We start from the raw sequence: 25,297 nt of genomic DNA, 5'->3' as shown, positions 1-25,297 counted from the left end.
ATTCTCTAATTCATCTTCTTAATTTCCATTTTGCCACTGACATTAGGATAAGGTTCTTTCCCTTTGAACCAAGAATTAGTGTGTGAAATGGCATTTTCACAGATTTACAGGTAGTAGGAATTTTATGCTAGGACTTAGCATAGGACCCAGAAGCCAGTCTATTACCACATATTACCTCCCTGCAGTTTATCCACAAAAGGGCATTACTTCCACTGTGGTGGCATTTTGTCACACTGTACACCATAATACACCACCTGTCCATTAGAAGACACAGCCTCCAGCATACTAATTAAAATTCTTCATAAACAAGTTCACATGCACCTCATTGAAATCTGAATCTGTTTGTATTGTCTAAACATTTCATTTATATACTTCACTTTTATTCATTGTCTAAACAATAATAGGAGCTAACTCTGTTAAAACTGAACCTTATTGATAACCTTCTCAGCTACACTAAGCCAGATAAAGTTTTTAAGCATGATTACACATGAATCTCCATATAGCTAATGATATCGTGATAGATTTCAGTTCTGATATGCTAGGAGTTACATGGTTTCAAAAAGCAAGAAATCTGCCACTAAATCTTTAGTCCATCAAAATATTCTTCAGTTTTCATCAGCAGGAAGAAGTAATTTCTGATTCTACTTCACCATATATGTTACTTTTTTCTTGTTACTGTATTATTTTGGCCAGAGTACAAATACTATAACATTTATAAGATTACATTTCTTTCAGAAACACTGAAACAGCCCTTTTTTATTTTAACTTACCACACATTTATAAAATCATACACAGAGCAGACAAACGGATTTCAGTTCCATTTACACGACACATTTTTATTACAGAGAAATTCTCCATGTCTTGAATTTCACATTACAATAGACTAACACTAGCTCTTGTTGGAAACTTACTGGAACACTGCAACTATGGTTTCACAGAGACACCAGTGCCATTGTGCTTCTCAAACCTGTGCTCTGGAAAGAGACTTTAAAGCATCTCAATCCAGCATTTTATTTTACATTCTCCTGAAAGCATACTGTTAATTTATTTGGCATCTTTTAAAAGCCCTAAAACTTAAGATTGTGTGGCTTTTTAGTAAAACAAACAGTGCGTATTTTGCTAATGCTTCTCTGAAGTGATTCCTTCAGAAATATACAGTACACATTGTTATGCACAGACCACTTTACAAAACTAAAACCACATATCATACAATGAGCAATATGGACATTAACCTTTAGATACCATCCAGAACACATTCATTAAATCATTCAACATTAAAATCACTGCAGTTAAAATTATAATTGTATGTATTAGAAAGAAATGTCATTTAATTTATGGATTCATCCCATGCTGGCTTTATGATACTCAGTAAAAATTAGTAAATCATTGTGAGGTATAAAATGCTCACATTTGCACAATGGAACTGTACAATATATATATAGAGGACATAAACTCTGTACTGATGTAATTGCTCAAAGATTTTCTATTGACAAGGCAACATAAGAGAATATTTAATATATTTGACTGATTCTATACTAGCAACAATGTCTAAATAGGCTGTTACGGTAAAAATAAAAAGCTTGTTTCATCAATATTGTTTTTTTCTGCTGAGGATGCTTTATTTGTTTTCCTTTTTGCTTTAGGTTTGAATACAGGGCTACAATATAGTTTGAATGGGTTGTAGCCAATTTCATTAAAGATTTTAGACATTTTAGCAGCCTTGTTGCCTTCCTTTTTAGACATATTGCACCTTTTTAAATAACCAGTTTAAAAACAATAACAAAAAAATCAAAAGAAAATCAAAAACCAACAGAATTTTTGACTAAGTGCTTTTCTAGAGCCCATATTTCTGAAGCAATTCTGACTGCCACTGACGCTTGCGTTCTGGAAATGCCTGAGGAATCCTAATCTTGCTGAAATCCCGAATGCACTGTTTCATCTCTTCTTGAGCGTTGGGTCTTTCCAGAGTCTTTCTGCGCACAAGTCCACCCTCCCGCAGCCCCACACCGCTGGTCAATGACTGGAAGAGCTCGCTGTTGCGCCTTTTATCTGGAAGCTCCATCCACTGCACAGAGGTGCCCTTCTTGGGTGGCCTGCCAAGGGTGAGGGTACTAGGGGGACGAGATACTGAATGCAGGGCTCCACAGGGTGCAAGTGAGCCTCCAACTACCTCCTCACGAGGCACCAAGATAGCACTTCCATCCTGGGGTGATGTGGCCTCTGAGTGAGTCTCTGAGCTAGACGTGGACAATTCGTTCAAGGAAGCACCACTTTCACTGCCCTTGTCTGCCAGTTTCTCAGGCTTGGGTTCCTCACACTCTGCCCTCAGGGACACAGTTCTGCAGGCAGGTCCTGCCACACAAACAAGAAAGAATAAAGATTTAATACTGACTTAGCAAAAAAACAACAAAAAAAACCCAAGATTCTGTATATACAAGGTGTTTCAGGTCCATTCACATGGAATAACATTTAAAGCTGCACTCTGTTGTGTTTTTTTTTTCTTTCTTAATACACCAGTTCCTCATCTAATTATCATCTTCCTCACGGGATCATTCATGCAGTGATTCAAAATTCCATGATTAAGCTATGAATCACATCTTGTATGCTGCACTGCTGGCTGAACAATAAATTAGTGCTGAGGGAATCTTAAATAACTGTTAGTTCTTAGACAAAACAAGACAGAAATATGGGGTGTGGGAATAGATTATACAAATCACAAACCTTAGGAAAAAGACTAGTCTATATTTAGAAAGAATGATGGTGTTGTTTATACACAAACTAAACCTTTGTTATGAAAAAGCTCTATGACCTCTTTTTATTGTTACTCAATAATACGACACTGATAAGTCAATAAGGGTTTTAGGCAGAAGATGTTATAACCTCTCTCAGACCTTGAATGCCATATGCAGGTGCTAATTGGTGATTAGAGGCTGATATTGAGGCACCAGGGAAGCAGGTAGACACTCTCCCCAGGCTAATTATACCTGGAGGCATGCCTATAAACAGACGTTTCCACAACTACACACACACACACACACACACACACACACACACACACACACACACACACAACATATCTTGATTTTATAAGGCTGTCCTTATAACAATCCCAACAACCACTCCTAAGATTTTCTTTTTTTTTTTAAAGTGCGTTTGTTTAAAGATTTTATTATATTTGATAAAGATAACATGAAAGGATAAAGATTTTTTTAGAAAGATAGTTTTGAAATGGTGCACTGCCTTAAAATGGCACAGAGGTCCATTTATTATTACTAGATTGTATCGCTTACACAGCATCAGCTAACAAAGACTTTTATCTGCAAAGATGCTTATTAGTATTCCAGGACTTTTTTTGTCAAATGAGTGATGCCCAGGAATCAGTTTGTTCCTTATTATCATTAGAAATCTTAATAAAATGTTAGATTAAAAAAATTAAACATGCAACTGCAGAAGAAATTGCAGATGAGTAGTTCTCACAGGGTCAAGAAAATATAACCATATAACCCTAATTTAATCGTCCCTACACTGGCTACCTGTTAAGTTTCGAATCGACTACAAACTATTGCTACTTACCTACAAAACACTAAATGGTTTAGCTCCCATGTATCTATCCAGTCTTCTAACATGCTACAATCCATCACGCTCCTTGAGATCTCAAAACTCTGGACTTCTAGTAGTTCCTAGAATAGCAAAGTCCACTAAAGGTGGTAGAGCATTTTCAGATTTAGCTCCTAAACTTTGTAATAGTCCTGACAGTGTTCGGGACTCAGACTCACTCTCTCAATGTAAGTGCAGATTAAAAACTTAGCTTTTTAGCAATGCCTACACATAACACACATCACATATCATAATCCTGTGCTCCAGAACAAATGCACATTATTAACTTATGCTTGTCATTATCATGAATAGCTGCTAGGCTAATTCCTCTCCACTGCTTCTCTTTCTCTACCTATCTCGAGGCATCCTAAGGTTGCGCAAGCTCCAGTCGTGTCCCACCTTATGAAGATTGTGGACCTTTATAGATGTAGATGCCGAGCCCGCAAACATCCCAAACCGTCTAGAGACGTACCAGCGCCATTTGGATATCACCTCATGTAGAGTTTGGACTTTGGACCTCTTTGAGTGTTTAAAGGCTCTGGCATGGAGAAGCTGGTGTAGGATCTATGTTGGTCTCAAATGTTGAGCTATTTAATGAGTTGCTCAGTAGCTCCTGGTTCCATAACCTCAAATGACTGTATAAGACTGTAGAAAGGACATTACTCATAAGCTGTACAATCCAGTGCTCATGTTAGTTCTCACTCTCCAGTGTTCTGTATTGCTTTAAAGATTAATAATTACACTCTTGATATCCATCAAATGAGGATCGGTTCCCCTTTTGAGTCTGGTTCCTCTCAAGGTTTCTTCCTCATAACATCTAATACTTTTTCTTTGCCACAGTCGTCATGGCTTGCTCATTAGGGATAAATACACATCGCTCATCATAACTCAAAAATTCTGTAAAGCTGCTTTGAAAAGGGCTATAGAAATAAACTTGACTTGACTTGAAATGCCATTTTAACACACAAACTGTCTTTTTTTTTTTTTACATTTTACTGTATTTGGAACATCTGTATACATGTCTAAAACACGTTTCCAATAAGATGGCATGTAGCTTATTTGCTGGTGTGTTTAGCCTTTTAAGTTCTCATATTGATCATCACAATTTAAATTTTCAGAGCTTATTTGTACCATTGTGTTGCATTTATTTAAAAATAAATAAAGATACGTAATACCAACTAAACCAACTAAACAATGTGCATATGACATTACAATCACTTTGCTTCATATCTGTCACATGTGCAGGCTAGTAATCCGTTAAAAAGATAATTTTGTCTCAGTTTTTGTCTAACCCATATTAAAATTTGTTTACTAGCTCACTCTCCTTCACCGTATTTCTTTTCTCTTCTTAAGCAGGCTGCAATGACAGCAACCTTTAATGCAAAGTATTTAAAAAAATTTATAAAATAAAAACAGTAGGAGATAGTAACCCAGATGTATCAGTGATCAGACAGTGTCTATAACACTGTTTACTCATGAACATGTGCATGAACATGGGGAATTTCTAAAGACAGCTGGCACAATATTAAAATCCATCAGTCTACTGTTACATTTTTGGTCACAAGTGCTCTTTCAAGCTACCAAATCACATGCCAGCAACGATGAGATTGACAACCTTGAGGGCTTGATTGACTGGTTTTCAATGCAATATGAGCATTCAACTAGCATGTCAATTCCTACATTGAAAATAGTTTTTGTAAATAAAGGTTTAGCTGATGATGTATTCTGCAATGCTTGTAGTATTAGTGTGTCTGTGGCTATAAAGATGGTGCTTTCACATGCCTAGATGGCGATGGTGCTCTCACATGCGTAGATGGCGATGGTGCTCTTACATGTCTAGATGCTTGTAATGCATTGTGTTCTTATACAGAGTACTTTTTTTAGGACTGAGGTTGCAGGGGGCCAAGTCAAATTTTTAAACCCATTCTGTATGTGGCAAAAGGTGCTGTATCACCGGCAGAGTTTGACAGTCTTAAAACTCTGCAGGTTAGCACTGATGAGGAGTTGAGCCTTTTTAGTGTTTAATGCCCTGTCTGACTACTGGAAGTCCAGTCCCATGCTGTGCCCTGTTCAAGCACAGCCTGCAATGGTATTGTGAGGAACACAATACCACTTGAAAACTGTCAGAGCAGAAGAGAATGGAAGAGAAATCCAAATTAAATCAATATTTGTTGTGTGACTACCTGCCTTCAAAACAGCACCAATTCTTCCAGGTACAGTTGCACTCAGCGTTTGAAGGAACTTGGTAGGAAGGTTGTTCCAAACATCTTGGAAATCTAACTACAGATCTTCTGTCGATGTAGGCTGCCTCCAACCTTCTGTTTCTTCAAGTAAAGGGGGCCAAAACTATTATTTCCGTTTTTACGACAGTCTAGTGATATGGATTCTTTAGCATTTTATGTACAGCTTCAATAATTTATTTTAAAAGTAGAAAATCCTATCAATTTGCATATCAAGTGTATGAATGAAGGATGGAGACAATTAAGTTTGTTAAAGTGTGCTGAAAAAATAGAACAGTTAAGTAGAACATTTTTAGAAGTAGAAAGAAATTTTATATTAAATGAAAAAGAACCCCTTCCCTACCCACCCACACACCCATGCACATACACACACACACACACACACACACACACACACACACACACACACACACACACACACACACACACACACACACACACACACACACATATACACACATATACACATGTATTACCCAAATGAGGTCTAATATTTTTTTTTTTTATAAAACATTATAAAATATAATTTATATATATTATTTATCTAAGCAGGCATTTAAAATTTTTTTTTTTAAATGTAAACTGTTGGTGTTCACAAATTTTTATATAATAAACTGCTATAATATAGAAATGAAACTTGGATATACTTTAAAGTATTCAATGTTCAGCTTGTATAGTAGTACAGATTTACTATTCTTCTAAAAATGACTCAACATAGAGCCATTATTGTAAAAATAACTGGCAACAAAAGTGAGTACACCCTAAGTGAACATGTCCAAACTGTGTCCAAAGTGTAAATAATTTGTGTAAGGTCCATTGTTATCTAGCACTGCCTTAATCCTCCTGGGCATGGAATTCACCAGAGTTGTGCAGGTTGTTGCTGGTATTCGATTCGACCCTTGCGAGGCCTGTTCCGAGTGGAACCAGTCTTGGAAAACCTCTGTATGACCCTGGCCACTGTACTGTAACTCAGTTTCAGGGTGTTACTGATCTTTTTATAGCCTTGACGATCTTTGTGGAGAGCAACAATTCTAATTCTCAAATCTTTAGAGAATTCTTTGCCATGAGGTGCCATGTTGAACATCCAGTGGTCAGTATGAGAGAATTGTACTCAAAGCACCAAATCTTAACTGCTCTAATAAGGGATAAAAAAGACAAAAACATAAATATATCAGACGCACTGACCTACATTTACAACCTAAATTCTAATATTTGTTCCATGAAATTTTATTAATTTATTCCCAACATTCTCTTTATTTCGTAGCGTTTCTCTTGGCGAACTGCTTCCAGCATGCTTCCGTGTATGTGTATGTTAGATTTTTTTGTCCAATCAGATTTCAGCCTCTATGTGCTACCATGTCAATCTAATATGGCCAGGGCCTTAAAAGTCTGTACTGCTGGCCTATTTACCTTAGTCTTTATAATAAATCAGTTTTTTTAAACAATCAGATTTTAAATTCACCTCACAGAATAGTGTCAGCATTTTTCCATCCTCTAATTGGTTGGACAGAGGGAAACTGTTACAGCCAAGTTTGACTGGCAAAACAGGTCTGTAGCATGCTGCACACATTAATACATCTGAAAAAGATTTTTTTATGCCTACGGAGGAAGATACATTTATTTGGTCTTGGACATACTTAAAAACTAATTCTTAAGGAAAGCTAGATATCGTGAGGAGGTCAGCCAACCCTGAAGGTAGATAGCATGTCTCAGCCCGGGAAAGGGTTTCTTCGCCACTTCTAGACCAGTGAATACGAGCGGTACCACTGGCTTACAGCCTTTGAGAAGTGGTAAGTGCACCCGATTTTATGTGTAAAACAATATTGAGAAAATTTGCCTGTTTTAGTAAAGTTTTGATTTATTTGTTAGATTTATTGCTAAATAGCAACAATTCGCAGTCAATACATCTGTATCTCATAGCAGCAGTCTTAAGTCTTCTGTCTCAGAGTTTTACTTTAAAAACATGCTACTCTGTGGAATTCAGGCAGCATGGACATTTTTATTATGCGCATCCAGATAAAAAATATTTGCCAGCAAAATATTCATAGTTCCACAGAAACTATAAAGCATAGACATATACTGTATATGACTGGAAAAATCAATGTGACATGGTTTTCATCAAAACAATCAGTCTTGATGAAAGGGTTTATTTTTTACAAAACAGGCAATCAATGTTCACAAAAGTCACGGTTTAGTATGTACCCTGGTTTGGTTTAATTTCGGTACAGTTGGGGAAAGAAGTACAAAACAAATAAAAATAAGAAATGTCGTGAGTCGAGCGGTCGTAGGTCGGGGTCTGACTATATATATATATATATATATATATATATATATATATATATATATATATATATATATATATATATATATATATATATATATATATATATATATATATATACACAAGTTAAACATATTTAACTAATGTTGACCAAAATTCAAATTTCTAGAGCTTTCCATTCTAGTATTTATTTTCACATGGAAATGTCTAAAGATTATGAAGTAAGCTTGTGTCAGGACATTAAACAGATTAAGTGATTTTCTTTCTCCTTTTCTTATTATTGAGCACAGATTATTTAATGGGATTTGATTTTGTCCTATCCAGGCTAACTTAGGATAAATGCAATTCCAGTGTTATGCCATGTTTGATCATATTTACAAGCTCATTTTAAACGTACCTCTAGACAAAAAGGCATCAATCACCTTTCAAAACATGCTTATCTAGATTGAAATTTTTTATTTTGGATTATAGCTGATACTTTCATGATTGTTTTAAAAGAGCTTTAGTCCTCCAGTATTCTTTCAATTCCCATTCTCTAGACAATGAGAGGGTGGGAAGGCTAAATGAAAGAGCATCGTTTGACACCATCTCAGCTTTCTAAACTCTTGAAATATGAAATCACTGAGTGACAAAACACATCTGGAGAAGAATGTTGCATATTCTGAATACATAATCCATTCAGAGAGCACAGCCATTTCAGCTGTTTATGACTACTGGCAGTGGCATCATAATCATAAACTATTTAAATTACTTGGCTTGAATACAATCGTAGGGGATGCATGCATTCTTTGTAATCTGTGGGAGATGTTCCTTTTTTATCTTTTTATAAATAATTTATAATGGTGAGTTTACCAGTGGTGCACAGTAACAAAGTGCATTTAATTTGTTACTGTACTTAAGTAGTTGTTTTTTTGCGTATCTGTACTTTACACAAGTATTTCCGTTTGGGGAGACTTTTACTTTAACTTCACTACATTTTAAAGTCAAATATCGTACTTTTTACATAACTACATTTTGAAAAATCAGTTGTTACTTTTTATTTATGAGCCTATAAAAACTTAACTGGACAAGCACGCAGTAAGCCACCGATCAGAGAAGAGTGCGTGCTCTGTTTTAAACTTGTTTTGATTGCTGCTTGGCAGTGGCGGATTAAGGCATAAGACGTAGGTGACATGGGTAGCAATTTTTTTTTCATTTGCAATTATTATATCATGCCACGTACCCTCACTCTACACTCAGAAAAGAGAGGTGGGGTTTGTCTGATGTCACTTCAGCCAATAGGGTTTCCAGTGAAAGATCTGACAAGACCTGGAATAAAGTCACTTCAGTAAGGAGAGATAAATCCAGGTTATGGATGATAAAAAAGGCTCTAAACTAAACCCTCAGGAGCCCAATTCAGAAAAAAAGAGGAAAGGAGTAGGGGGAAAAGTGCAAAATATAAAGGTTTGTATGCAGCTTTATTACTCATCTCGTTATGAGGATTTTATAGGCTAATGCATTTAATTATTTAGTTGGATTGTAGTGAAACAGCACTTATTGATTTGTTTACCTTAATTGAGGTGATGTTATTAAGGTTTTCTGTGATTGTACTGAAAAGGTCCTGAACTGAGTTCAGTAAAGGGGAATTTACAGTGCAGCTCAAAAGACTAATTTAAAAGAGATATATTATAAGGATATAGATATTTTATGTATCGTATGGCTACAATTAGCCAAGGAGTTGTTTGGTTATTGGTTCTCAGAGTTTGATAAATTGTGCACAATGAAATGTGAATCTAATTGCACAATCAATGCATTTAGGGTGATATTTTTACATAAAATGTATTCAAAATTGTGGACTGCTCTGATAATAGGTCTAACTCCTCCAGTTACTGTAGCTGAAGCAGGAGCTTTTCAAAGCTGAAACTAATTAATGGGGGACACTTTCACCTCATTCAAGCTAGACCCACCACTGCCGGTTGATGGTATCTACTTAGCACAAACATGCAGTTCAGCATAATTTCAACAGCAAGCAGAACATTCGAAGAGTATTAAATGATGGAAGAAACTCCTGACTTGCCACAGTACCCGTGGCCTTATTTGCGTGATTTTTTGGAAGTTGTTAAAAAAAAGGATTCGGGCTAATGATTATTTTATTAGATATCAATCAGTGTTTGACTCATTCATATCATTCTATTAATAGATTGGTTTGCTAAAAGTAACATTAGAGTCTTTTCACATAAACTAAGTTGATTAAGCATCTTGTGATAAAAATGATAGTAGGACATTATAGCAATAATGCAATAATAAATCATAGTACTTAAGTACATTTGAAGGCAAATACTTTTGTACTTTTACTCAAGTGAAAGTTTAAAGGGAGCATTTTTACTGGAGTAATATTTATCCCTGCTGTATTGATACTTTTACTTCAGTACATGTTTTGTGTACTTCGTCCACCACAGGAGTTTGCATATTTATACAAACCTTTCTTTATATCTGCAAAAAAAATTGCCATTGCATGACCACCTAATATCTGTTTCAAGCAGATATATGCCTTTACAAAAAGGGCTATGATTCAAAACTCTATTGTCAAGTAAAGACGAAGACTAACCTAGATTGAATTAAAATAGTCATAACAGGGTCAAGACCTATTCAAGAACAAATACAATTTAAGTTTGAAGCAAGGCAGAGTTTTTGAGGCCAAGACTTTACTTTAGTGTCATATATAATTAGAAAATTATCTGGATAATTACATAGAATACTGCAAAAGCATTTCGGACAACAGTTTTGCATCTGTACAAACATGGTGGAGAACAACACAACATTGAGACTGGACCTACAGTCTTATTTGTTAATACAAAATGTTGAGAATAGAAAAAAACCCTCTAATTCACTAACAGAATGATAATGACTAATGAAAATGGTAATTATCAGCACAGCTGTCAAAAATGTGTTAGCAGGCAGGCATAGAATTAGCGACCATCTAATCTCTGTGAGAAGTCCAATTAGCCTTGACAGAGGTGCTATTTAGAACACTTTCCAAAACAAAAAAAAAATCCTGAGGAAAGCTGCTAGCTTTTTTGGCCTGCTGTGGCTGGATCAGTATGCTGACAGCATGACAGCCGAAGGCCTCAGTTATTAATATTTTCATGCTCCAAACAGGGAAACGATCTAATAATGTAATCATTGCCTATTGTAAATTAAATCACTGCACTGTTCTGATTCTAAGCAAAGCCTGGCTACTGAAATATCGAGCACAGTAATAAGGGCCAGAAAGCTTTCACAGTTTGTTTAAGTGGGATCACAGAAGAAAAAAAATGAAAACCCAGAGTGTTATTCCATCTGAATGCAAAGCTGCTCATCATTTTCACTACTGCTAGTCTGGAACCCTGAATTACTAAATGCAGGGTGAAAGGTAGGTGGAATTAGATAGTGACCTATAATATAGAGAATATTCCTAGCAAAACCTTGGAGGAAAAATCTAAACAAAAACAAAAGATTATTGAAAAAGATAAAAATGAAAAAGAAATACATTTTAATATAGTGGCAAAGTCTCTGAGTGATATATGAATTTGAGACCAGGGGCTCAGCTATAGGAAAAATGATATGCAGAAATGTAAATATATGAACATGTTGATCTTGATTGCTGTTACTGTAAATCATAGTTGGTGCTGACATGGCATCATTCATTAGTTTCTTTTTTTATGTGACATGAATCTAGGGCAATGCATGCTGAAGTGTCTAGAAATGTCTTCAAGTAGATCCGAAGAATATTTATAATTGTTCTTTTACCCTTTCAATAACAATTGAAAAGTAATTCTGTAAAACCATTTAAAAAGTTGCACATAGATACATACAGTATGTTTACTTGAGAGATTTTTTATGAATTAAATCATTGTTTTGCCTATTGCTCTTTTGTCATTGCTAATAGTTTGCTGCAGGCTGATCACCTGTGCTTCAGAGCAGCAGATGTCCTTAACAGAATAATTCTCTCTGAGGACCAGAACTGTCCTATAAATAGTGTTCAGCAAAACCGTGTAAACATAATGTGTTCTCTCATGCTTTCACAGTAATCAAACCCATAGAAAGCTCCATCTGTGGCCACATTCACGCCTGGTCTAAACTAGGAAATGTCCTTTAACAACTCTCATTCCCTCATCTGAACTACCAAGGATCATTTACATATCCTGATTCTTTTATATTTAAACAGATACTGATTGAGCCTTTAGCATTCTCTCTTTCAAAAGCCTTCTGCAGCTTTCAATTATGCAGGTTTTTTAAGGCTCACCTTTGGTGAACTGCTTAATGCATTGACACCAAATTGAAAATTTGGTTTTATGTGGATTGAATAAAGCAAAATGTATTCCAACATAAAATTTCTGTCACTTAATCATTATGTTAATATATGCAAAGCAGGCCTCTGCAAAAATGAGAGAAATCCTCTGTTGTAGGCTTTTACTTCAAACTTTTATCAGTTCCTTTAAAGAAATAATAAATAAAAAATTAAGAATGCTTAATGTGGAACTGAAAAGTGTAGAAACTAAGACTGTAACCCATATGGTCATAGGAAAAAAGTAGTACCAAAAAAGAATACAATCAAATATGAAGAACACTTTTAAATAAGTTCAAGGTTTTTAAACAGATGGGGTTCATTAAGTGTTTTATTAGGGTTTAGTTATTAAGATAGTTGTTAAGATATTTTCACAGATCCAAGAAAATGGTACATAATAGCTACTAAATTAAGAGGATACCATGATCTAGTTTAAATTATATTTGAACAATAGTTAATTTTGCATCAGTAAACGCACTTGTTTAGACATGAGTCATATGAACATATAAAAACAAAGTATTCATAACTTACATGAAATTTAGACTGCAGAGATTGCAATATTGGCATTAGAATATAGGTATTGTATAAGTAAGTGTAATTCATTAATAAATGAGCTACGCATTTAGATGTTTAGTGGAATATACAAAAAATAAAAACCTTAGAAATTACTTTTTCTTTTATATCTTGGAATGTATAAAGAACAAAAAATGTGTCTATGCTGAGTAAATGTTACATAACAAACTTGAGGTGCATGTAACAGCCATGCTTTTATATTCCTCCAAGCTACAGTACAGTTGACTTTTGGCCCAACTAAACCAGAAATACAGCCTTTTCCATTTCACAATTTAATATTGTATTGCAGTGTAGATAAACTGATTCTAACATGTTCCATCTCACATTTCACAGACCTATACTAAAGGTTGTAAGTCCCATTTAGCCAACACATGTAAAGTTAAACTTCATTTTCTAATCATTTAAAATCATTTCTTAATTGTTGTATGCAGGAGGAAAAACAGGTATTCCTATGTTACAAAGCCTTGCACACCGTATAATGGATAAATGTTTGTTAACATTATTAATAATGGAAATTTTGACATTTTGCAACTCTGTGGCAGGTCACCTTGCATGGAGTATTTAGAGGGCTACAGAACGAAAAATCCACCCACCATCAACTATATATTTACAGAAACAATGCCAGGATCTCCCAGCACTTTCTGTAATTTACTAAATCCTGTTGCTATGGTTCCCACCACTTGGAGTACTGCCTGTATGATCTCTCTATCCATTGCATGGGCTTTTTTCTCAATTCAATACAATGTATACTAACCAGGCTAGCATTAATTTTGCAAACCAGCATGTCAATTCTTTATATTTGGTTCATATACATGTATTGACATACAAAACCGCATTAGACTGTACCAATAGCCCATTGAGACGCATTGATCTTAACCCAAGGGCTTTTGCATTCGTAAGTGTAGGCAATATACATCTCTTATTAGGTTAACTTTAAAGCACACATAAACACACATAATATATATTTAATGAACCAGGTTAATTGCAGAATAACCCAATCCCTCTATAGAATAAATGTTTCTGTCAAGTGAAGAATACAGCTTTTTTTTTTTTTAAATATGCGTTCGCAATACCAGCCTGTAGCATATTCACTGTTACTGCTGAGCAAAAATTCTGAACTGAAATAATAGGCTATGTGTCTGTTCTAATGACACTATCAGATGTGGAAGAGTAATAAGTTAAATACTAAAATTACTGCACCCAAGATGTGTGTCAATGCATAGGCTTACTCTCTGACTTTCTAGAGGTTACAGTCCTAAGCAGTGTTGTGCTCGTTACTAAAAAATAGTAACTAGTTACAGTTACTTGTTACTTCATTCAAAAAGTAACTCAGTTACTTTGTTGATTACTTACACCAAAAAGTAATGCATTACTGTTAAAAGTAACTTTTTAGTTACTTTTAAAAAGAACGTTCTTTATGTGCCCATTAATGCCCTTTTATGCGTTACGGTCTATACAAACACAAAACTGACTTAAACACAAAGTCATTTTTAAACACTATTTTATTTAGGTCAGACCAGCACAAACTGAATATATCACAAGGATTTCTGAAATAAATAACAAAACAAGCTGAATAATATATTCACAATCAAAAACTAAAGTGGTTTCTGCATCATAAAAGCTGTTGTGTTGAGCTCTTAAAAATTTTCCTTACACAGCTTAAGTATGAAAACTATCAACAATGTAGAACAGAACACCGGGTTAGCTTTTGGAGATTGGAGTTTTGGAGAGTGGAGTTTGCAGTTGCTGTTTATTGCAGTAGATACGACCTTCGAACCAAAAAGACAGTTTACATTTGACTAAAAAGTTTTTGTCTTTATGCTCAACTAAAGTGAAATAATGAGCATATTTCCACTTTGAGAAACTCGCCTTGCTCTCGCCTTGACTCGCCATTACTGCCTCACAGACCTGAATAAACGGAGACACGCCCACAGTGCGTCTTCTTCGTGTTTACAGTGGGTAATCCACCAATCCTACAATGCGTCGCTGCTGTAAACAGGTTAGAATGTAGGTTACACTTCAGCCAAAATTAATTAATTAAAAAAAGTAACGGACACCTCACCATACGGTAACGGTAACGGAGTTACTTTATTTTTAAAAGTAACGTGTTACAGTATTAGTTACTGACAAAAGTAACTTTGTTGCAGTAACGCGTTACTAGTACCCTGTTGCTTATAGTAGTTATCTCAGGGAATGTATCTCTTGCTATCTCTTGTCATGCCTAAATATTTTAAACTAAATATTGTGAGGATAAATGAAAGACAAAGACATATATATTTTGCCAAAATAGCAATTATACAGGTCAATAAACTATAATTTGACTTTTTCTAGCATACCTGATAGTAATGAGTGTTCAGGAATAATTTGTTTATATTTAACAATTTTATTTTATGACTCAGGACTAACAAGTTGTCTGAAAGAATGATTTGTTCTTTTTGTGTTGGCTGCGTATGAGCAAAATCGCTTCTTTTGTACACTGACAACTGCACAGACCCTTTACAGGAAACATGAAAGATTAGTTCACCTCCTATGTCTATTTGTCTGAATCTTGTCTTTTGTTCATATGTCACGTGACAGCCGCATGTCTCTGGCTCTGTACAGGAAACCGAAATTAATGATTCAGACCAAAAGACTGGGGAGGTGAACTAATCATTTCTGTTCCATATACTGTCTTTTTTTTTTTTTTACATTAGAAGCAAAGGATGTTGTGCATGCATGACCAAAACAAAACAAGCAAATCACAACGAAGTGCAGTTATCTGATTTTTCCATCCCTGTACATAATTCAACTGTCTTTAAATGTACCACTTACTCACAGAAAAGCCCAGTTTGTATCAAATTCACTATGCAGTTTTACTTTTGTAATCGTTTACTATCATAATGCATAAATGTAAAACATGAAAATACCAGATTATTCTATGCATTGTCTATTGTCCTTTTAACTCTTCTTCAGGTATGTGGAAAAAGTTTTAAATGAGAAATAAAATAGAAAACACACAATCTACATCTAAGAATATTTGTTTTGCACAGCCGTTTCATTACCAGTCCCTGTGCCTGAGCCAACAATGCTTACTTAAAATAATGAAATACTTGTAAACTTTATTTAGGTGATAAAACTAGCACATAAATTGCAGGAGAAAACTTGCATGCTTCTTATCTGCTTGATAACAGCATGTCATCTCATTCCACGGTTAGAAAGCACATCCATCTCCATCTGAATGCTGATGAGTGCCAAGGTGGTATACAAGTACCAAGTAGATTCCATGGATGAGCAGTCAGGAGTAAGATGCTGACAGAGTACTTGGGGGTGAAAAATTCTCTATGGGGTCAGTATGCATGATAAATGTATTGCAAGTTGCATCGCTGTCCACTGAAATTCTCTGAAATGTAAATTCTGACTAAAAATAGGCCTTCAGAGTGGAACCAAAATGTCACATCATACACTGTTTATAGGTTCTGGTGTTAAGGGATCAGGTTGATATATCTCACTTGGCACTACCTTGAGACTGACACATTTTTCTCTCTCTTCCATCCAATGCTTCCTATTTCCCCAGAGAGAACATTTGTATAGTGAACCTGGGCAGCAAAAAATTTTTATGTTAAGTGTAGGTTTATTTGGTTTCTGTGATATGGCTACTAATTACACCCTTATTGGTCAGGTTTCAGGTTAAGAGATGATATATATCTAAAACAACACTTCATTGTATAGAATAAATATATACAGACATAGATTTAACACTTTTATTAACACTGATCTAGACATGTGATTTAATAAATCTTGATTCTTGTAATGGCAGTAATTCTTTTAATGATTAACCTAAATTAAAATCTTTATACCACCATTCAGCAACCCGCATACTCACCGAAAATGTGCTTACTCCTTTTTAAAACTCTAAATAACCATATTTGCCCAAGCCATTTAGGAAATCTTGTAATATATAATGAAGGTTAATGTTTGTCTCCTTAATATAATTGGGCCTCAATTAAAGTAGTGACAAGTGAAAACAAAAAGAATAAATAATTAGAATGAAGCACCCTGGTATAATTACCCTCTCAAAATTGGTACAGAAGGAACTGGTAGCATTCAAGATATATAGAACTGTTGTTAGATAAGTTTATGAATTGTTTTTTAAAAACACAAAGTAATATCCTATTTAATAAGCAAAAACCAAACACATAGTAGCAATAACTTTTTTTCCATTAAAATATGTAAATACTTGACTAAACAATTCTGATATTTAAAGTCAGGCAATCCGATAAGCTAGTAATGTAGAGAAAAATATAACCACATCAGCAAACTGATTTAAATCCTTTAGGTTCCTAATTGAGCCTGAAGGGCTATGACTGAGGGTCCTTAAATTAAGTCTAATGTTTCTACAAGAAAAAGACGGTCTAATAGAAAATATTAATGTTTATACACTATTGGGTAATAAAATTTATTATAATTTTTTTTATTAATACATTTCTTTGTTTAATTACAAACTATTTTAATATCAGCAGCTGTGATGAGTCCCAGGATTAGTTAATTTCCTGTTTGGATGTTACAAGCCAAATATCTATTCAATAAGCACAGTGACAGAGAGGTGAGAGCTGGTGAAGCTGCCTCCTGGAGTTTACTACAAAATAAAAGCAGATCAGTTTTTAATAATATAAGGTGTAATCTTTTTTCTTTTATTAACATTATAATCGTTTTTAATGGAAGTGTCATTAAGATGTTTTATGACAATGTTATTAATATAGAAAGGTCATAAACTGTGCCTTTAGTGATTAAAGAGATTAAATAAATTAATGTTCTTACTGCTCCTATAACTGTCTGACATTTATCTGTAATGCATGGGCATGTCAGACTTTAAATCATTACACAGATTCATTTGTACATATCAGAAAAAACAATCGTGATGTAAATTGGTACATTTCGTCATGCTCTCTAAAATAATTTCTTGTTACTTGCATTTCAAGTAAGTACACCCCTCACATTTCAGCAACCATTTAAGTATATCTTCTCAACGGACAATACTGTAGAAATGAAAATGAGTCAATGTGCAGCTTGTATAGCAGTGCAGATTTACTGTCCTCTAAAAACGACATATAGCCATTATTTTCAAAATAGCTGGCAACAAAACTGAGTACACCCTAAGTGATAACAGCTGTATGTCATGTAACCATGCAAAACCTATTCTAAAGTATGTTCTATTCATCAAGATCATGTTTTTTTTCTCCTTGAAAACTCTCTAAGGATTTGAGAATTAGAATTGTTGCTCATCACTAAGATGGCCTAGGCTATAAGAAGATCGGTAACACCCTGAAAGTGAGTTACAGTACATTGACCAGGGTCATACAGAGGTTTTCCAAGAAGGGTTCCACTCGGAACAGACCCCGCAAAGGTTTCAGAAGCAAAAGGTCCGCTTGTCAGTGCTCAGACCACACGCTGCACACTGCAAAAAGTCGGTTTGCTTGGTTATCATCCCAGAAGGAAGCCAGGTCTGAAGCTGGCTCACAAGAAAGCCCTGAAACAGTTTGCTGAAGACAACCTGTCTAAGAGCAAGAGCATGAGTTTCTGGAACCAGGTCCTGTGGTCTGATGAGACTAGCATAAACTTGTTTGTTTTCCAGCCCTGGTAAGGAGTACCAAGAAAATTATTGTCTACAGTCAAGCATGGTTGTGGTAGCATCATGGTCTGGGGCTGCATGAGTGCTGCTGGTACTGGGAAGATGTGGTTCACTATATTGCTATACAAGCTACACATTGACTACTCTAAAATATATCAAAGAAAAAAAACACTGCGTTCACATAAAAAACAAACAAAAGTAATCTGTGTAAATGTGTAAATGCACCTGATTTCATGTGTAAACAACAATATTGAACTTTTTATTTTACATTTTGTAAAGTTTCGATATATTTGCTATTTGAACAATTCAGAATCAACATATCTGTATCCCATAGCAGCAGTCTTAAGTCTTCTCTCTCAGTTTCACTTGTTTGGATAAACAAAATGCTACTCTGTGGAATTCAGGCAGCATGGAACTTTTTATTATGCGCATCCAGATAGAAATATTTGGCAGCAAAATATTCATAGTTCCATAGAAAAGTATTTTATATATATACATATATATACTGTCATTCCCAATAATTCACGGTTCGGAACTTACAGCTTGGAAAATCTTTGGGTTCTCATTCGAAACCTAACTAACACCAAGTTTCTGATTATCTTAAAATTGAATGTTCAGGAATGTTTTTACCAACAAATTCATAATTTTTTTAAAAACACATTATTGTATTAAAGTGACATATATATATATATATATATATATATATATATATATATATATATATATATATATATATATATATATATATATATATATATATATATACACACACACACACACACACACACACACACACACACACACACACGTGTATATATATATATATATATATATATATATATATATATATATATATATATATATATATATATATATATATATATTTATATATATATTTATATTATTTTTTATTGTTTTTTTGACTGAAATAATGAATGTGACCTTGTTTTAATTAAAACAATCAGTCCTGATGAAAGGCTTTATATTTTGCAAAACAGGCAATCAAGGGTGTAATTTTATTAATGTTAAGAGCTTTTTATATTGTGTTCCCTGACACATTTCTTTGCAGCAGGCCAGCACATAGGCTTGCCATCAACACTGCTTTACACACTAAAGCATCAGTATGCTGTGAAGTAAATGATGGACTGCAAAGCACTTAATGGATATGTCAATATCTGGCTACACTGCTTATGTCTATGAATAACTTGGCCTCTATATCATGTGTTCATGCCTTCCATTAATGCCATTTATCAAGGTTAAATGATTCCTTATGTACAGTATATTCACCGAGCCTCATTGCCTAACTGGTTCTTAAAATTTGCTTACAAAGAATTGAGCTGTTTGTACTACTTTCTGCTCTCATTTTGGCTGCTATGGTATGTAGATGGTTCCAACAGAAGCTCTTAAAACTGTTTTTTGCCAATTCTATAGTTGTGGCAAATGGAAATTGTCAACTTTCAGGACAAATTCTACATTGCCATTTTTTCTGTCAGGTAGGAAAAGCCCTTCAGCAGCAAGTGTGATGAAACCATGAGACATGGCCACTTTTGAGGACAGTTATGGCTGATGAGGACCAGCACCAACCACCTGGGATGAAATTGGCAGAACAACCGCTGTCTTAATCATGAGGGTGTGTGAAGGTACCTGGAGGATGAGCACGTCTGGCAGATGACAAGGATTTATTTGTCAGCCTTCTGCATGTGTGTCTGTGCCATCTCCTCACTGACAGAGATGCAATCAAAGTTTACAGTCACCTAGAGAGACAAAGTGCTCACCCATGCATACCAGTCACTCACTCGGTGGAATAATAATGAGAACATGACGATATGCCACTGTGGTAAGGACCACCCTATTATACACTCACTTGCAGATACACACGAACATCCTGACAAACATGCAGTGCCTGAGCCAACAACTGCTTGCCTCCTGCTTGTTTTTGCTTCAAAAAATGACCTTTAGTATATGTGAAGTATGAAGGCAATTTTGCAGCTTCACCCAGTAATCCGTTAAAAATGGCAAAAGGAAATCTTTAACAGCATGACTAAATTACTTCTTTTTTTATCTATACTTTTAAAAATGTTTGTTGTTTTTACCTCTTATACAGCAAAAAATATTATATTATAGCATATATTATACTATTGAAAATTCTGCCTTTTGCATACCAGAACTCACAATGCCACAATTTTCTTAGTGTTATTATTTACATATTAGAATCAAGCCATCATTTCAAACGAGACAGCAGGGCCAATTTTGCTTTCAAACCCCTGGCCATAATCTCCTCATTAGAGGATAAGCAATGTTCTGTTGCACCACTGAGATGCAATCATATATTGTTTTAATGCTGCAAAGCTCAATATTTATTGCACAAAACACACATTTTGAATTTTTCATCATGCTCTGACAAACTGGTGCTCTGACAAAAGGCTGGCATACGTACTTTTGCACATAAATCAGATGTATTTAATTACACCATGAAGCCCAGCTGCTCTGTGAAATGATGGGCAGATATCTCTGGCTTCGTTAAAGCTAACAATAATTGGATCCATAATGCACATTTAAGCTGCATGAACAACACTGGTAGCTGTTCAGACAGATTTAGAGTACTGTAGTTAAACATTTTATGTAAGTGCAGGTATTTTTAACCAAATATATTGATTATTTGGCTTTGGCTATTGGCAATTGTAGTTATAGTACTTATAGTTAATTGAATGTAGACAACTCAGAGATATGAATTTTGGTAATTTTCTTATTCCCATATTTATTTGCTGAATCAATTTTATCAGTTTACCTTCACAGTTAAATAAACTTTAACTGCATCAACTACAGGAAAGTAAACTGCTGGCTATAAGTTAGTTAAGGAATCTATAAGATTAGAATGCAGAAATCAAAATATATTACCAATTTAACAGACTCACTCATATTCAAAAAATGTTCAAACATTTAAAACAACAGTATATTAAGTAATGCAACAAATTTCTGCAGAATAAGCAGTACATTGCCATAAAATGTGAAGAAACTGTACAGTAAATTACACAGGAATTTCTAAGTACAAGACTTTGGTTTGCTTAATAATTTATCTGTATAAGTGTGGGAAATATAGCAAAAATATTGTAATATTAAACATTAATGTTTCAGCCATACTAATAATTCTGTTACTCTGTTCACTGTCATAAAATTAGCATAAAAGGTGTATTTATTGTTGAATTAACTAAAATGAGGATAGATGATGATAAATGCATACTGCACTAACATTCAGTAATTGCTAAACTAAAATTAACTGGCTCAGCACTGGACACTGTCTAAGAAGAGTATAGTTATATAATGTCTTGCAATATTAATAATACATTGTCTGTTACCATATATGAATTAATCTTTACTGTTTCTGTTTTACTATCCATCTTAAGTTCTTGTACATTGTGACACCACCACCCCATTAGGGAGCAATTTAAAATAGTTACCCATTTCCCTGTGCTGTAACCATCTCTGACATGCCAAAACAAGTCAGTGCCCTTCCTCAGAGCCCTCTGGACAGCCATCATTATGCTAATAGAGTTTGGATGAGGAGGGAGGGAGTGAGCAGGGACATTTTTCCCCATGAGGCACACACCCATCATGTAAAACTCAGATGACAAGGTTGACCACAGCACAGCATTCACATGGCCTCCAGTGACCCCCTTCCCTATATATACTGTCTCTCTCTCTCTCTTTTCTCTCTATCAATCAACTGTGTCTAACTCCCTGATGTTTTTCTTTACACCTGGTCTCTCTAGTCTACTTCTAGTATTCCTTTGTTCAGTTTGTACTCTCGCTTACTATTCCATCTCCAATGCCTTTCCATATAAGGGCTGTTTCCTTTCCTTTTCTATTAAAGATAAGCTCCTTGGCACAATGTTGTTTTGCCTCTGCTCTGCTTTGACCACTGTGACTGCCCTCCTCTTTGTTTTTTTCCTCTAAGTGTCCTGCCTCTTTCTTGTCCCTGTCTCTGAGACTACACTCAGTGTTCTGAACCTTCACAATAAGGACTGACAGAGGTGGAGAAAGGGTAATGGGTGTGAGGTGCATTGAAAGGCACTCCGTTTAGAGTAACACAGAGAGAGAGAGAGAGAGAGAGAGAGAGAGAGAGAGAGAGAGAGAGAGAGAGAGAGAGAGAGAGAGAGAGAGATACATAAGAAACAGACTGAATGTGTTTATGAGAAAGAGGAATGCTAGTGATTTTACTCAAGTTGTAAGTTTATGATGAAAAACTAAAGCATGCATGGTCTTGTTATCTGTGCTGTGCAGTGGTGGGATTAACGCAGAAGTTCTATTTACTTACTTAAAACCACAGTCGTGCCTCCTTCTAGTCAATCACTTGCACCTTTTATCTGTCTGTTTCCACCATGTGGTCTGTTCATATACTGAGCCTTATCTCTGTACACACTCTCACAGACCAACATCCACAAACTTGTAATTCCCCATACACACATATCTTTATATGGACACACAGTCCTGTTGAAACACCTAGAAATCTGCACAGATTTAACAGACCTACAATTCAGTCAGTAGCTCTGCTGTGGGTACAAACCATGTACTACACACAAAAGTATTGCCAATGTTTTTTGTTTTTGTTTTTTTGTTGTGTGTGTGTGGGGTGGGGGTGGGGGTGGGTGGGGGTATGAGGGAGGGGCTGAGCGGACATGGGAAGAAGCGAGAGACAGAGAAGCAATAACCTAACACATGCCAAAAAAAAAAAGAAAACCTTATGGAGCACTTAAAGCTTCTCCAGTCTTGTTAGTTGTTTAATATTATACATAATGAATGTGGTTGCTGGCTATGAATTTTAAATTGGATTAAAATAACATACTAGATCTGACAATAAAAATCCCCAATTATACCTCCCCAGCTCAAACCCATAATTCCCCACACAATCAGCAAAAGCACCTGATTTATTTCAGACCTGAGGGAACACTATAATGAGCAGACTATTGCCCATAACCAGCAAAAAAATGATTGGAATAATAATTGTTACCTTTGGTTATAGCTGTAGCTTATGGTAACACTACTAATACAATTTTAGTCTTGTATCCACATCCAATCATCCAAGCTGGTGGCATGAAGGACATCAATTATTACACACATTTTGCAGAGTGAAAAACTCACTGGTTTATTATATGTGTGTAAATGCGAAATAAATGAGTAATCATTCAAAAGAAAAAAACAGAGAAGTATGACAAAGGGATAAGACAAAAGATACAGAGAGTAAAAAAAAAGATGTGTACTAATATGTGAAAGATAAAGAATGGATGAAGAAGTGACTAAATGAAATAGAGAGATAAAGGCAGTGATGTTAGCCAAATGATTTCTTCATCACTTACTAAAGAAGATGTATTCAGTGTAGCTACTCCAAATCTTATCGTCTCTGTAGTGGTTAACAAAGGCAGATGTCCCTGTAGAATTGCAAGCCACCATGTGAAAGCCAGCCTCGCTCAGTCTGTCAAAGGCCTGCTCTAGGTAGGTGAACTTCAGGTAGAAACGAGATGTGTACTTCTCGGGTGGCCGGTCTGGGTCACGGCTCTCATTCAGACTCTCACCGAACACCTCTTTGGCCAGAGCAATGCGCCCACACACCATGATCCTTGCCACACGTCGAAACTTGGCATCTGCTTGGTTGTCCCTCACTGTGGTATAAGAACCACGGTAGCCAAGAGTGATAAACCCTGACCTCTTATCCAAACTTGGTGTGCGTCCAGGCAGCTCGCTGCTTTGAGAGCTCTCCTCGATGTCACTGTGACAGCCCTCATCATTGAGAGAGCCCTGCTTGGCAATACGAGGTGGCCCCAGCAGCCTCAACAACTCATTTAGTTGGAAATGCTCAGCCTCACGCTGCAGCCGTTCACGTTCAGGAAAGTGCTCAGGTAGAACCACGTGCCGGTCACGCAGAAAGTCCAGGACGTAGCGGAACAAAAAACCATCACGATCGATGAAGAAGCGGCCACGGCTGTCACGGGGCAGCTCACTAGGTGCCCGGCGGGCAAACATGGCATGTAGTGTAGTGTCGGGAACGCTGAGCAGAGTGGTGCGCTTGGTCACATACACTTGTCCACCCACATTCAACTCGATCACCTCTGGAAAGGGGCTGCATACTTCGCTGATGGGCAGCACCGTCTCCTTCATGGCCATGGTCCAGATTGGAGAAGCAATAGGAGAAAGGCTATAGCAGAAAGAATGCAGGAGGTCAGAGAGCAGGACTGAGTAGATCCATAGAGTAGCAGAGGACCTGGAGAAGATGGAGGTCAGTCAGAGTTCAGCACTTCATCAGTAAAGAGGTTTGAAAGTTTGAGAGAGAGCTACATCTCTGCTGAGACACAGAAGGAGAGATAGATAGAGGGAAGCCAAGTTGCTTCAGCTGCAGCAACTCAGGATAGAAAGAGTGAGAAACAGAGAGGAGCTGAGTGGCACAGGGAGAGGGAGTGGAAGAGGTAGAGCGAGAGGGAGAGAGTAAACGCCTCACTGAGAGGCTTCACATCATTTGTCCATGGTCTGGGGAAGCCACAATGACATCATTCACAGTTCAGGGGGAGGAGCAACCAAATAGCTCTGCCTTTTAAAGTACCATAGTGCATTTGTGTAGTAATCAAGCCTCAGAAAAAGCTTTCATATAAATGCGACATTTTTTTTTTTTTTAATACGGTAGACTTCAGTAAATTAGGCTC

The 25,297-nt window shown here is 35.9% G+C and overlaps 1 protein-coding gene and 1 long non-coding RNA gene across 2 annotated transcripts; both read right to left on the bottom strand.

Moving 5' to 3' along the window:
* Positions 1-658: 658 nt before the first annotated feature.
* Positions 659-25,135, bottom strand: kctd8 (potassium channel tetramerization domain containing 8). Its single transcript, XM_083561383.1, has 2 exons — positions 23,960-25,135; positions 659-2,352 (listed from the first exon to the last, which is right to left on the bottom strand). Exons 1-2 carry the CDS (start codon positions 24,762-24,764, stop codon positions 1,835-1,837), a joined length of 1,323 nt encoding a protein of 440 aa, XP_083417509.1. The 5' UTR covers positions 24,765-25,135; the 3' UTR covers positions 659-1,834.
* On the bottom strand, positions 11,788-18,231 carry LOC310737178. The gene is made up of 2 exons (XR_014536775.1): positions 14,564-18,231; positions 11,788-14,448 (listed from the first exon to the last, which is right to left on the bottom strand). It is a non-coding gene; the product is annotated as an uncharacterized lncRNA (long non-coding RNA).
* Positions 25,136-25,297: the final 162 nt, after the last annotated feature.

This window comes from Silurus aristotelis (assembly GCF_946808225.1).
Source record: "Silurus aristotelis genome assembly, chromosome: 14".
Taxonomy (NCBI): Eukaryota; Metazoa; Chordata; class Actinopteri; order Siluriformes; family Siluridae; genus Silurus; species Silurus aristotelis.
The sequence above is the reverse complement of the archived record's forward strand: the minus strand, read 5'-3'. Positions and strand labels throughout refer to the sequence as shown.

Bases quoted from the DNA above. Each gene is read 5' to 3' on its own strand.
- kctd8 (XM_083561383.1), bottom strand. From the start codon at position 24,764: ATGGCCATGAAGGAGACGGTGCTGCCCATCAGCGAAGTATGCAGCCCC. The intron at 2,353-23,959 runs GTAAGTGATGAA...TTTGTGTGGCAG, and splicing joins CACTGAATACATCTTCTTTA to GACCTGCCTGCAGAACTGTG.